The sequence below is a fragment of the Panthera uncia genome (genome assembly GCF_023721935.1).
Source record: "Panthera uncia isolate 11264 chromosome C1 unlocalized genomic scaffold, Puncia_PCG_1.0 HiC_scaffold_3, whole genome shotgun sequence".
NCBI lineage: Eukaryota > Metazoa > Chordata > Mammalia > Carnivora > Felidae > Panthera > Panthera uncia.
The window spans coordinates 46960813-46976588 of NW_026057584.1; the positions used below are offsets into that span (position 1 = coordinate 46960813).

The window sequence follows — 15776 nt, forward strand, 5'->3', positions numbered from 1 at the left end:
GCTCTCCTGTGTTGTCACCTGAGAGGGCTTCATTGGTAAATGGAGCCAGATGTCAGACTAGATGCCTACCTCCAGTCCATCTGTTGGGGCTGTTGTCACACCTGTCTGCAGGGTACTCTCTCTGCCTTGTCTCCTGAGAGGCTTTCATAGGTGGATGGGTCCAGAAGTCAGACCCCATGCCTGCCCCCATTCTGTGTGCCCATGCTACAGTTGCACTGATTGACAGGGCAGTCTCTGAGCTTCCAACTGTAAGATTTGGCTTCTGGGACTGTGGGTGCACTGGTGTGTGTAGTTACCTTCTCCTCTCCCGAAAGCAGGAGTCACTTTAGAGTGGTGCTGGTCCTTGCCAGGGCTGCCTACGGAGCATGTTAGGGCAAGAACTGCTATGGAGGGACACCTACTGAGTGGGGCAAGTTGGTTGTCATGGATCCACATGATAATGTGAGGGCCAGAAGCACTGCAATAGCAAGATAGGTGGAAAGTGTTTAGCTGATTGCTACAAACATCCAGATATCTAGCCTATGGGGCTGGGAAGAGGATAGAAATGGCACCCACTGGCTCTTTTGTTCTTGAAGTCTCTTAATGATCCTTGCCCTTCTAGGGCATGTTCTGAAATTAGTAAATAATCTCCTTCATGTGTACCCCCTGGTGCTTTTCAAACTGCTGCTTTTATTACTATATCTGGGCTGGGTTATTTGTTATGCTGGCTCTTTAACGGCAGGGACTCAGTTTCCTATCACCCTCTGGCTCTCCTGGAGCTAGGCCCTGCTGGCAGTGTTAAGCCCCATTGGTTTTCAAAGCCAAATGTTATGGAGACTTGTCTTCCCAGTGCAGGTTCCCTGTGCCTGAGGTGCCTGGTGTGGGGTCTGATTCTCTCACTTCTCCATGCTTGTGTTGCCCTTCCCATTGTGGTTAACCTCCACATGGGTTTAGTTCTTGACCACGTCTCTGCTCCCCCTACACTTTTGAATGTTGCATTCTCTCTACGATGAACTGTGAAAAATATGTTCTGCCAGTCTTTGGTTGTTTCTGAGTTAATTGCACTGATGTAGCTGTTATCTCAGTGTGTCCATAGGACAACGTGACCTCAGGATTCTCCTACTTTGCCATCTTCCCAGCGTTCTACGTGTTTTTTTCCTTTGGTGATTTAAAGCTTATGAAAAAATTCTAATTTAATATGTTTGTAATTTCTTGTTAGGAGACATGTTGATAGAAAAACAATAAAAAGCTTTACCTATTGCTTAATTTATATTTAAATGGCCTTCTTTTGTTTCCTAACATATATGTTGTCACAGGTCCTGTTCTTATTCTAAATATTTCTAGGCTACAATATAAAGGGTGAAAATTAAAATCTAACTCCACTTTATTCCCTTCTCCCTTCTCCACTTTAAGCTATTAAGGTAGGATAATTTTCACATTTTTGTTTTATACCCATTGGCTCAGAGAAGTTACAAAGAATTTTCTGAGTAAAGATAGTACTTTAATATTCTAAAAATTCCTTTCAGTTTCAAATTCTATCTTTCAACCTAAGTAATTCAAATTTTTACCTATACACAAACATTTATTGAGAGTGTCATATTCATACTATTCTTCAAGGCACTGTAAAGTTGGACTTGGATATTTGGGCAACCATTTGCTATTGAATTTTTCATTTTCTTACTCCTGATTATTTGCCAAAATTTTCATCCATGTAGTTTTTCATATAGCAGCTTCTTTTTTTTTATTTTTTTTCATGTTTATTTATTATTGAGAGAGACAGAGACAGAATGCGAGTGGGTTGGGGCAGAGAGAGAGGGAAGCACAGAATCTGAAGCAGGCTCCAGTCTCTGAGCTGTCAGCACAGAGCCTGACACGGGCTCAAACTCACAGGCTGTGAGATCATGACCTGAGCCGAAGGTGGACACTCAACCGACTGAGCCACCCAGGCACCCCTCATATGGCAGCTTCTATTGAATATTTTTAAATTATTAACTGTTTCCCAAAATATTATTTCTCTCAGTAGATATTTTTCGGGTACTATCAAATATTGTGATTTCTAGAAGAATGAGGTGATACCCCTGCTCTCAGTGATGTCTTTCATTTAAAAATAATTACTATTGTTATAATTTTCTTTTTGGTCAAGATTATATTTATCCTGACTTTAAAAATGAAAAATACTGGAGTGCCTGAGTGGCTCTCTTAATCTCAGGGTTGTGGGTTTGAGCCCTAGGTTGGGTGTAGAGATTACTCAAAAATAAAATCTTAAAAAAAAAGAAAATGATGCAAAATTGTTTGCCACCATTTCATTGGAATGGGGGAGAATTTGTTAGGAATTCTGATGTATAGATTAAAGATGATAGATTAGGTAGGTGAATAAGATAGTGTTTATGTGTATAATCAAGCCATATCTGGAAAATTGGTTCAGAATCTGTTTTTATAGGAAACAAAGATGGTAGCACAGAAAGTTTTATTTATATAAATACATATAACTTTGATGGATACAAATGGTAAACTCATTTTATTTCTAACAGGTTTGGCTGTGGCAATAGCCTCCATATAAAATGCATGAAGATCCTAGCTAATTATCAGGATATGATATCAAATGCTTCCATGTTGAAATGTCCTCTATGTAGGAAAGAGTTTGCACCAATAAAACTTATTTTAGAGGAGTTCAGAAACTCTAGCAAACTTGTAACTGCAGCTGAAAAAGAGCGACTGGACAAACACCTTGGAATTCCCTGTAATAACTGTAAACAATTTCCAATTGAGGGGAGATGTTATAAGTAAGTGTCATCAGTAAAATGATAAACATGTTTTCTAACTCTTTTTAACATTAGAAAACTTGAAGCATTAGAGTACTAGTCATTTAGGCTGGGTTCTTCCTTCTGTATGTAGTATGTTTGAGTAAGTGATGGTTGCTTATTTAGGATTTCCAGACTGGTGATCTATGTCAGCCTAGTACCTCAAACACTCATTGTTTTATTCCTTCACTTACAGAAAGGTATTGGCTTTGCACTCCAGTCTAGATTGAGAGTCTGAAGTAGCATTCTGTCCTGGAAGCTCTAGACACAGGCTTGTTGCTTTGGCCTAAATGAGTTTCCAAATTCAGAACCCTCCACTTCTAGACCTCTCAGCTTCTGTAACTTTCTTTGAACCATCACTGATATTGCCAAAAACTTCTATAATTGAGCTAGAGGGATATTGACTAGATTGACTGAATATTTAATTGAGTTTCCTGAATTCCAAATTTCAACAAGTACATGTGTTTTTTGTTTCAATCCTGTGCTTCAATGGCAATAAGATAATTATTAGAGAAAACAGTTTTTGTTACTTTTGTACTTAATCCCCAAACTTTCCCGCAATTGCCACACTAAAACATCAATTAATTGCTATGCTTAGGAATTGTGTTTTAATTAAAATTTTAGCTTAACTCTATGTGAAGAAAATATTTTTTCCAGTCTTCCTAGAAATACATTAGGATGAGCCCAATTCATACATTTTTTAGAACCCTCTCATAAAATCATAAAACTGTTTTTAATTACTCCTGTCAGCAAATGGTAACTTTTCTGGTTTATAGTGTTTTAGTTCTTTGTTTTCCTTATGTGTCACATAGAAGAAAATCAACTGGAACACTGTAAGTAAGAGTCTTTACTGGAAAATGACTGGCCTGAGAAGACTCCAAAGGAACATTTTAACTTGAGAAAGAAGGTCAGAATTTTTGTGGAGGTTTAGCAGGTATTCAGCTAGCATCAGGAATGTTAGTTAAATAGGTTCCAGAAAAAGGAAGGACTTGACCTTCGGTATTAGCAACCATTGTTTTCAAGAGGTACAGATCCAAACAGTAAGAAGCTAAGATAACATGTGAAAGAGGGGGTTGGGAGGAACAGCTGTGAGAGATGAGGACATGAAGCAGACATGGTGTAAAATTCTCAGTCCTCATTGTTGCCTGTTCCTCAAATTATTAGAGTGTTAGTAGATAATTTCAAATCTTTCTTTTAAGTATTTTGTTAATGGTAGTGCACTCTTTTCCTCTGAGTTTTCTGACTGCTCTTTCTGTCTTTGTGGATGATTCTTCACACTACCCCTTGTACAGGAGGAAAAAATTTTCTATACCTTTCTAGGTTCTTTCATCTGGTCTATTAATTAAACTGACATAAGACAGATTAATAGCAGAAAAAGCAAATTTAAATTTGTTCATGCAGGAGCCTCACACTGACATGAAAGTTTCAAAGACAAGCAGTTAAGGCTTAGAAGCCATCCTGGGCTGAGGAGAAAGGGGTTTGTGTCTTCAAAGGGAAAGAGGACAATTTATGGGAAGTTGGGAAAAACAAATGTCAAGCCATGGTGAGACAATAGGACACAGAGAGGAATTTGAACAAAGAGGTCCTGCTGAGCTCCCTCCAGTTTATCATACCTAGTGCATACTCTTTGTAGTTATCTCTGGTGATAGCTCTCTTCCTGGACTGGGCCTCTATCTAAATTCCTTTAGGTAGTTGAGGGGGAGATAAAAAGCTCTTCCTGACTCTTTTTGGGCCTTGATTGACTTGAGCTCAAAGTAATCCACATGCCAAAGTGGCACATTCTGGGGAGACTTGTTCCAAATACAGGCATTCTCCACTGTTTTGCTCCCTGCTTACTGCCCTACACTCGGAGAATAATTTCTCCACTCTAGGTTTGGCTTACAATTACTTACCTCTATATCAGTCCTCTCTTACAAATTAAAGAATTTATTTCAATATTTGTGACTTCACCTTCATTTCATTCCCTCAGATACTGACATTTTAGTCATTAGCCTGAAAAACTATACCCAGTAGTTTTAGTAATGTATTGAGTAGGAGACAAACTAGAAAGATTTTCAGTTCCTTCTTCATTAGAGTTTCACAACAGAGCTACTTATCTTTTAAGAAGTTAATTCTAAATACATATATATGTGTGTATGTGTGTGTGTGTGTGTATATATATATGTATATATATGTATATGTATATACATATGTATATATGTATACATATGTATATATGTATACACACACACACACATATATGTTGAAATATAGAGATACTTAATTTTTTCTTGCCTAACAAAATTTGGTGTATCAAATAAAATGCCCCATTGCTATGATTGGTTAATGTTAAAATAATAACAATAATAAATTAGTGCATGCGCTTCTAAATGTTTAAAGGACATATTTTCCCAGATTTCTCATGGAAATAGTTTTCTAAAACTTTAATAACTTGCATAAGAAAATAAGTTTGTTTGATTGCGGCCCAAAATATTATTTGTTTGGTAAATATTGCTGCAAGTAAATTAAAATTATGTACTTATTGCAAAATTTTTTATAAATGATGTAAGTTTGAGATTAAAGCTTTTGTGGAAAGTGAAGTTTCTGTTTATTTAATAACTTTTTACACATATAACTTTTTACATATTGTGAGAAAAAAATGGAATATAATTTTTATTTTTAAGAAGTATTCTGCTAAGCACAACTCTCGCATTCTTGAAACAATTGGAAAACACTGGCTAATCAAATGATAGAATATCTAATAGGCTATAAATCCTATAGGAATTTAGATAAAGAAAGAAATGAAAATTAAGGTACTGTGGAAAGAAATCATGGAAGGATTGTGTGGTAGACAAAATAATGCCTTCCCAAATATGTCCACATTCTTATGCCCAGAACTTACCTAACATAGGGGAATTAAGGTTGCAGACGTAATTAAGATTGCTAAACACCTGACCTTGAAGTAAGAAGATTATTCTTGATTGCCTGGGCCCAATGTAATCACAAGTGTTCTTAAAAGTGGAAAGGGAGGCAAAAAAAGAGTCAGAGGGAGATGTGACTTTGGAAGAAAAGCCCAGAGAGACAAAGCATTGCTTGCTTTGAAGATAAAGGAAAGGACAACAAGCTAAGCCAAGGAAGGTAGACAGCTTCTAGAAAATGGAAAGACCAAGGAAAGGGGTCCCCTTTAGAACCTCCAGAAACAAATGCAACCCTGTTGACCCTTTGATTTTGGTCCCTTGAGACCTATGTCAGCCTTCTATCCTATAAAACTATAAGATAATTAAGTTGTGTTGTTAAGCTGCTAACTTTGCTGTAATTTGTTACAGTAGTGGTAGGAAGATAATAACAGGTGAGAAAAGATGGGACTTGTCCTATCTGCCTAGTTCCCAGGAAATTTTAGCTGGAATTTTTCACCAAAACCATCAAAATAATTGGTTTTTTTCTTGTATGTCTTAATATTTTGCCTTTTTAGGTGTACCAAATGCATAGAATATCACTTATGCCAGGAATGTTTTGATAGTTGCTGCCATCTTTCTCATCCCTTTACATTTCGTGAGGTACAGTTTCCATCTTGAATTATATGGTGTTTGTATTTATCCTGTTGTAAATCTAAATAAAGTAAATCTAAGAATAATAATACATAACACTTTGGAATAGAGATGATTGTTTTTTAATAAAAACCTAAGACTATATTTTTAGGAGAATTCTTTTTCATAGAGATGTACAGTGCAACTAACTCTCACATTGGTAGTTTATAAAATAACAATAACAAACATCTGATGACATTACACATAAATCTTAAGTATAGGAATTACAGCCACTAAACTTGAAAATTCATTTTAAAAAAAGCTCAGCATTTCTAATTGGCATAACTTATTGACAACAACTTATGGTTTTAAATTTTCTTACATCAACAATAATGAAATTTTATTTCAATCCTTTATACTGTATACTTAGAAGTAAATGCCTCCTGATGTTGAATAATAATTCTACATTCTACCTATTAGACAAGATAAAACATCCACAAAAAAATTACCATTATTCATTAATATTCTTACCTTAAAAAGTAATGTTATTATAGTAGCTGTACAATAGTATATTAGACTCACTAATAATTTATAAATTTTTAATGTTAAAAATTTTTAAATGAATATTATTCACATTATGTTGTTAATATGTGGCTGATTTTAATCCACAAAATTAAAAATTTCCATGATTTGCAGAGTAACATTTATTTTTACCTATTACAGAAGAGAAATCAAAGATGGAGATCACTAGAAAAGAGATCAGATGAAACTGTAAAATATGTAGATATTAAAAATGAGACAGAAGAAAAGATGCCACATTTTCAAGGAAAGCAAGGGTAAGATTCTCAGTGAAGCTTACATTTCTTTTGTGACTTGGGACATTTAAATAATTTTTCAGTTTGAATAAGTTTTATTCATTCCTTTATTCAGTAAATATTAATTATATCCTAGTAACATTATTATGCAAGTAAAAAGGAAGGCTTTAGAGTCAGACTGCCTGAATCTAATCCTTGTACAACTATAAGTTGGCAGTGTGACTTTTGGGCTAGTTAACTACTTTGCTTCTCTTCCACATTTTTTTCATCTTTAAAATGTGGATGGGTGCCTGGGTGGCTCAATCAGTTGAATGTCTGACTTCAACTCAGGTCATCATCTTGTGGCTTGTGAGTTCGAGTCCCACATTAGGCTCTGTGCTGACAACTCAGAGCCTACTAGCCTGCTTCAGATTCTGTGTCTCCCTCTCTCTCTGCTCCTGCTCTGCTCATGCTCTGTCTCTCTCTCTCTGAAACATTAAAAAATAATAAATAAATAAGTAAATAAGTAAATAAATAAATAAATAAATAAATAAATAAAATGTGGATAATTATAAAACCAGCCTCATAGGAATTTTGTGAATATAAAATGGTTCAGACACACAGCAAATACTCAAATAATGTCTGTTATTATTAATACTACCAGAGATTCTACTAGGCATTAGGGATATAGTAGTTTCCTCAGTAAATGATTGATCATCTAAGTAAATGTAAAATTAAAAATGACATAAGTTATTAAAAAAATACAGGGGGATTTGATACTTGTTTTGAAGCGATTGATCTCTAGGGGAAGGAAGTCTTTTCTGCCTCACTCCCTCACTGTTTCTCCCTCATGGAGGAAGAATGCTGAGTGGATTGGTTGTATTTCACAACCTTGATTGAGCTGTTTATTAGTGGACAGGCCTTCAAATTTTTTGTTATATTCCTTATTAAAGAAAATTAAATATACTGTGTATTATTAACACATTAGCTATAAAAATATACAAAAGAAATAATTTTGAAAGGATATGGGATAAAATTAGTTTTTAAAAATAACTTCAGGGGCACCTGGGTGACTCAGTCAGTTAAGTGTCTGACTCGATTTCGGCTCAGGTCATGATCTCACAGTCATGAGATGGATCCCCATGCTGGGCTCTGCACTGAATGTGGGCCCTGCTTAAGATTCTCTCCCTTCCTTTTCCTCTGCACCTCCTCCACTTGCACTCTCTCTCTGAATGAATGAATGAATGAATGAATGAATAAATAAATAAATAAAGTCCCTTTATTAGTAATAATAATAATTTTAGTGAATTATCCAAATAAAAATTGTCCTTACTCTCATTAACACAAAAACACACATACATTTCTGTCCAATCCAGTGGATATTTACCCATGTCCTGTGGGTGCTTCAGACACTTTGTAGACCACAGCTCTTATGAAGCATAAAATAACTTGTGGGTATATAATAAGCCTATACTAAGGCTCTCCATCTCCATTTCCTCTGGCTCTGGCTAGGTTCTTAGGCTCTGGCTATTACACTTCAACCTATTTGGATAATAAATTGTATAACTAAATGTGTTGAAGATATTGTAGATAGAGACAAGAGAACATTAAGGTAGAGAAACATTCTAGGCAGAGAAAGTGGATTAAATAAAAGGAGAGAGTTTCAAGATAAGGAATACTCACCACATTAAATAATAAAAATACACAGGTATTTTTTTTTAGTTGACAATCACAGGTATTTTTTTTAGTTGACAATTAGATGATCTTGGTAAAAGCAGTTTCTGCAATATTATAGAAATATATCTGTAGAGTGATAAGAAACACAATAGAACATAGCATGCAACCCATGAATCAATGAGTAATTTTGACTTTCAAGTCTTATTATTTAAGAAATACATTTCTAAATTTTAATTCCAGTATAATTGACATACAGTGTTATATTAGTTTCAGGTACACAATAGAGTGATTCAACAATTCTACATATAACTCAGTTCTCATCCTGATAACTGTATTCAATCCTCTTCACATACTTCATGCATCCCCCACCCACCTCCCCTTTGGTAACCACCAATTTGTTCTCTATAGTTAAGAGTTTTTTGAGGTGCCAGGGTGCCTCAGTTAGTTTAGTGCCCAACTCTTGATTTTGGCTCAGGTCATTATCTCATGGTTCATAAGTTCAAGCCCCATGCTGGGGGAGCCTGCTTGGAACTCTCTCTCTCTCCCTGTCTCTCTGCCCTTCCCCTACTCTCATTCTGTCTCTCTCTTTCTCCCTCTCTCTCTCTCTCTCTCTCCCTGTCTCTCTGCCCTTCCCCTACTCTCATTCTGTCTCTCTCTTTATCCCTCTCTCTCTCTCTCTCTCTGTCTCTATCTCTCTCTCTCTCAAAATAAGTAAATACTTTAAAAAAAGAGAGTTTTTTGGCTTGTCTCTTTTTTTCTTTGTTTTGTTTCTTAAATTCCACATATGAGTGAAATCATACGGTATTTGTCTTTTTCTGACTGACTTATTTCACTTAACATTATACCCTCTACATCCCATGTTGTCATAAATGGCAAGATTTCATTCGTTTTTATGGCTGAGTAATATTCCAGTGTGTGTGTGTATACTTCTTTTTTGTCCATTCATCTATCTTCTTTGTCCACTCATCTATCAGTGGACATTTGGGTTGTTTCCATAATTTGGCTATTGTGTATAATGCTGCAATAAATATAGGGGCACATATATTCTCTCAAATTAGTGTTTTCATATTCGTTGGGTAATACCCAGTAGTGTGATTACTGGATCATAGAGTACTTCTATTTTTAATTTTTTGAGGAACCTCCATATTGTCTTTAATAATTGGGCCATACCAGTTTGCATTCCCACCAATAGTACAAGAGGGTTCCTTTTTTGTCCACATTCTCACCAACACATGTTGTTGCTTGTATTTTTTATTTTAGCCATTCTGGAAGGTGTGAGGTGATATCTTATTGTGATTCCCTGATGATTAGTGATGTTGAGCATCTTTCCATGTGTCTGTTGACCATCTGTAAGTCTTCACTGAAGAAATGTCTGTTCACGTCCTCTGCCCACTTTTAATTAGATTATTTGATTCGTGTTGAGTTTTGTAAGTTCTTTATACATTTTAGATGCTAACCACTTGTCAGATAAGTCATTTGTAAATATCTTCTCCCATTCAGTAGGTAGGCTTTTGGTTTTGTTTGTTGTTTACTTTGCTGTGCAGAAGTTTTTTTTATTCTTATTTTGATGTAGTCCTAATAGGTTTTTTTGCTTTTGCTTCTCTTTCCTCAAGAGACATAGCTAGAAAGATGTTCTTATGGCTGATATTTGAAGAGTTACTGCCTGTGCTCTCTTCTATGATTTTTATGGTTTCAGGTCTCACATTTAGGTCTGCAATCCATTTTGAGTTGATATTTGTATATGATGTAAGAGAATGGTCCAGTTTCATTCTTTTGCATATAACTGTGCAGCTGGTCCACAAACCATTTATTGAAGATACTTTTCTTCCATTGCATATTCTTGCCACCTTCGTTGACGATTAATTGGCCATATAATTGTGGGTTTATTTTTGGACTTTCTGTTCTGCTCCATTGATCTATATGTCTGTTTTTCTGCCAGTACCATACTCTTTTGATTACTACAGCTTTGTAATACAACTTGAAATCTGGAATTGTGATACCTCCAGCTTTGTTTTTCTTTTTCAAGATGTCTTTGACTATTCAGGGTCTTTTGTGATTCCATACAAATTTTAGGGTTGTTCTAGTTCTGTGAAAAATGCTGTTGGTAGTTTTTTTTTTAAGTTTATTTATTTATTTTGAGAGAGAGAGAGAGAGAGAGCGCCTGCATGAAAGTGGGGGAAGGGCAGAAAGAGAGACAGAGGATCTGAAGCAGGCTCTGTGCTGACAGAAGAGAGCCCAGTGTGGGGCTCAAACCTACGAACCATGAGATCATGACCTTAGCTAAAGTCAGATGCTTTAACTGACTGAGCCACCCAGGTGCCCCTGTTAGTATTTTTATAGAGATTGCATTAAAGCTGTAGATTGCTTTGGGTAGTATGGACATTTTAACAATATTTTTTTTCAATCCATGAGCATGGGATGTTTTCCCATTTGAGTGTTGGCACTGCACTTATTCCCACACATGTCTGTGTTTCTAGACTGGGGGCTAGGGGAGGGAAATGGTGCCCACCAGCTATTTGGTTCTTGGAATTATCTCCCAAAGATTGCTTCCTCTCCAGCACATACTCTGAGATTTGCAAATACATCTCCTTCCTGTATATCCCAGGCGTTTTTTAAACTGCTGTTTCTATGCTGATCTCAGTGGGGCTGTTTGTTTTGCTCTTTTAGGGTGGAGACTCAGTTTCTTATCCCTCTGGCTCTCCCAGAGCCAACCCTTTTGATTTTTAAAGTTCCAGTTGTTAAGCCCCACTGATTATAAGAACTCACAAAGTTAGGCCCCTCTAGTTTTCATAGCTAAATGTTATGGGGATTTGTCTTCCCAGTGCAGATTCCCCATGCCTGAAGTGCCTGGTTTGGGGTCTGGTCCTCCCCCCTTTCCACACTAATGGCATCTCTCCCCATTCTGGACAGTACCACAGGTCAGTTTGGCTCCCAACTGCATCTCCACCCTCCTTACCTTCTTTGATGTAGACTCTTCCCTACATTTAGCTGTGAACAGTCTGTTCTTCCAGTCTTCATGTCATTTTTTGGGTTATTTAACCTGATGTGAGTGTTATGTAGGTGTACAAATGGGACAAGGTGATCCTAAGATACTCCTACTCTGCCATCTTCCCCAGAAGTGTGGAAATACATTTTGTAAGGCTATAGTTGTCATACTGACTCCTCTGATGGATCTGGCAAAGTAAATTGAAAACCTTCTGGAAAAAAATTCACCATTCTAAATGCCATTAAGAACATTATTCATGGGGAGAGGTCATAATATTAACATTAACAAGAGTTTGGAAGAAGTTGATTCCAACCCTCATGGATGATTTTGAGGGGTTCACTATTTCAGTGGAGGAAGTAACTGCAGATATGGTGGAAATAGCAAAGGAAATAGAATTAGAAGTGGAGCCTGAATATGTGACTGAATTGCTGCAATCTCATGATAAAACTTAAATAGGTGAGGGGTTGCTTCCTATGGATGAGCAAAGAAAGTGGTTTCTTGAGAGAGAATCTATTCCTGGTGAAGATGCTGTAAAGATTGTTGGAATGACAACAAAGGATTTAGAATATTATATCAACTTAGTTAATAAAGCAGCTGTAGGGGTTTAAGAGTATTGATTAATTTTGAAATAAGTTCTTCTGTGGGTAAACTGCAATCAAGCAGCATCACATGCTACAGAAAAATCATCCATGGAAGGAAGTGTCAGTTGATGAGGCAAACTTCATTGTTATCTTGTTTTAAAAAATTGTCTCAGCCATTCCAACCTTCAGCAACCAGCACCCTGATCAGTCAGCAGTCTTTAACATTGAGACAAGACCAGCAAAATATTATAATGCACTCACAGCTCAAATAATGTTAGCATTTTTAACAGTAAGGCATTTTTTAGTTCAAGTATGTATATTGCTTTCTCAAACATAGTATTATCGCACACTTAATAGATTACAGTATAATGTAAACATAACTTTTATGTGTACTGAAAACCAAAAAATTCATTTGGCTTGCTTTACTGTGGTACTCACTTTATTGTGGTGGTCTGGAACCAAACCCACAATATCTCCAAGGTATGCCTGTATTTGAACTATGTTCTGAATGACTTTTGAATAATAGGATTGTGTCTAACCTTTAGCTAAGTTGTGTTTTTAAATGTTTATCTGTGTCATCAGTTGGTAATGGCATCAAATAGCAGTTAATTTACATTGATCTGAGTTATGTTAGTTCGTACTTCTGGTACAAAAATGGGTTTGGTACTTTTAGAGTCACATTAACATAGTCTAACAACACTAAAGTAGTAAACATATCCCAAGGGAAAATGAGTTTCCTCCTAGATTCGTATCTACCAATTTATCATAGTAGCCTGAAATATTTAATGTGGCTTACTGTGCCCCTTACTTCCTACCAGATGGCAGAGTGAATTGGATTGTATTTTTCTAAACACAAGGTGTATGTGTTGGCTCAGACTGAAATAATTTGAGTATATGTTTCTTATTAAAATTTTGTTCTTGTTTCATATACATTAAAAAGTGCAAATCAAAAAATTTCAGGTTAGGGTTTTTATTTGAAATGACTAAATTAAATTTTGTTATTTATGAAGTTGATGTTGAAGTTGGATCTATCTTGTTCAGCATCAATATAGTAGATTTTTTAACTTTATAGTGTATGAGATTTATTACCTTCAGTTCAAGAAAATATTGGAATCGTTTACATTATTTATATGGAGGTAATTTACCTGTGCTATTGACTACTTCCTGATCTATAATCACATATAAACATATCTTTCTGCTCATTCTCATTCAGCCAAGTTTACACACCAAAACAAGTGGTAAAGTCACTGCCTCTCTTACTGATTACAAAAACTAGTAAGCTGCTTGCTCCAGGCTACCAGTGTCGACTTTGTTTGAAGGCATTTTGTCTTGGTCAACATACAAGATTGCTACCATGTGCTCACAAGGTAGAAGTCACATCATTTTAGTTTGTCTTTCCTTGTAGGGCCAGTGTTTATAAATGAATTGACAGTTTAAGTTTCTCCTGTCACTTTTTAGTTATATCATGTGCAGAGATGTTCATATTGAACAGCGTATGGTAGAAGAGCCGTAGCAGAGACCATTGAGAAGGCAGCTCTGTCCCCTGTGGATGGATTTTTGTTGATTAGGACTCATTTCTGTATATGCTATCCAGAAAAGATAAATGGCTCTTCAAGTTAGATTATTTTATCTTACTTCAGTTACTTGCAGAAAGAAAAAGCTTATAGAATATTAATGTGTTTTGTGATTCTTTGGATGAAACAGATGCTTAATTTGACATAGTTTTTATTTCAAATGAATTCACTAGAATTGAAGTCTAATGTTGTTTGATCATTATATATTTGGTAACCAGGTTTTTTTCTGAAATGAAGTTACTGTAAATATTTATAGCTTTAGAGTCACCTTTATTTAAAATGTCTGATAGGTTGTTTTCTTCCCAAGAATGTGATTTATTTTTATATCTTTTTATATCTTATATTTTACCATTTTATATCTTACCATTACCAGATCTATTTCCAAGTCTAGTTGGTTATGACTATTTTTATTATTTAATACATGTCATTCATTAGAAAGCAACAGTGAAATTGATGACTTAAGTAGTAAGATTTCATGAGATTACAAAAAAAAATCCATAGAAGGATTTCCATTTTAATGTTGAAAATAGACATCAGTGCATAACCAATTCAGTTTTACTCTTCAAAATATTTCCATAAAACTTGATAAATTATAGTTATCTTCCATTTTGCTAGTTTTAATAATAACATAATAATGAAACCTGGAGAAATTTGCATAGATAATGTACATTATAAACAAGACAATTATATCTCTGATTAATTCGTAATTTTTTTTTTAGTTTCATAGGAAATGTATTGACAGTTGGTTATTATACAAGTGCAATTCATGCCCTATTGATGGACAAGTTATATATAACCCTTTAATCTGGAAAGATACAGCAGTAAATGGACACACACATCAGTCCATTTCAAACACAAACGTCACTCATCTGTCAAAACAGAAAGAACCAGAACTTTTCATTCCTGGTACTGGATTAGTCTTAAAACAAAATAGACTTGAAATTTTACCTAGCATACCTCAACATGATTCTGAAAAGTTGAATACACCTGAAAGTCCAACAGATACCTATCAGAATATAACAATAGATGATCTATTCTCCATCAAGTTAGATGATTCAAACTCAAGAAGATTAATCTATGAATATAAAATTAGCCAACATTTCCCCAAGTATCTTCAAGATTCACTCACTGAACACACTGGAAAAATGTCATCTCAAGCATTTCTTCCTTCCATTACTAACAAGAATATTATATGTCTCACGGCAATGGAAAGCCCATGTATCAGTGAAAAATGGCACACTAGTCAAAGCCAGAAGATGGCCAAGGACTGTAAACATATTAACCACAATCCAAAGAAGACTCTTGGTACTAGAATAAAAGACAAGAAGAGATCAAATACTTCACTACAAGAAGATTTAAATCTTATTGTCAGTTGGGGTACAAGTAAACTTAGTTTGTCTAAAAGATATAGTAATTATATGAGAAAAGTTAGACAAAAATGTAATCTGTCAAGAAGGCCTGTATCTCACCCTTTAAATACAAAAAGTACTGAGCTATCTTTAATATTGGAAGGAGTTCAGTTATGAAAATGCATGTTTTATTAACATCAGAAAATGTTTGAATATTGAACATAAAAATGTTTCATTTGTAGAACATAAACATCGTATATTCTTGACAAATGTGTATAGAATTCTTTGTTGTCATTTTGCCTATTTGTCTGAATGATTAGCTACACTTAAATGACCCCATTCCTTATAAGACTTAAATCATTAGGTGCTTTGATCAATATGTTCAGGATATTAATTATGAATAATTTTTAAAAATTTTATTTCATACTGATTAAAATAACTATTTTTACTTAAATTAAGGAAATAGATTTTCCTTGCATGGAGTCACTGTTTTTAAACATTGAACTTGATACATGTAACATGGAAGGAT

At 35.1% G+C, this 15776-nt stretch overlaps 1 protein-coding gene across 2 annotated transcripts in view; it reads left to right on the forward strand.

The window, feature by feature from the left end:
* ZSWIM2 (zinc finger SWIM-type containing 2) overlaps positions 1-15519 on the forward strand; it is a 36659-nt gene extending 21140 nt beyond the window's left edge. For both annotated transcript variants that reach the window (XM_049615376.1, XM_049615375.1), the window contains 5 exons: positions 2511-2762; positions 6232-6316; positions 7010-7122; positions 13538-13691; positions 14618-15519. In XM_049615376.1, the coding sequence (XP_049471333.1) occupies positions 2511-2762; positions 6232-6316; positions 7010-7122; positions 13538-13691; positions 14618-15424 (1411 nt within the window). In that variant the 3' untranslated portion in view covers positions 15425-15519. The remainder of the gene's footprint in view (positions 1-2510; positions 2763-6231; positions 6317-7009; positions 7123-13537; positions 13692-14617) is intronic.
* Positions 15520-15776: the final 257 nt, after the last annotated feature.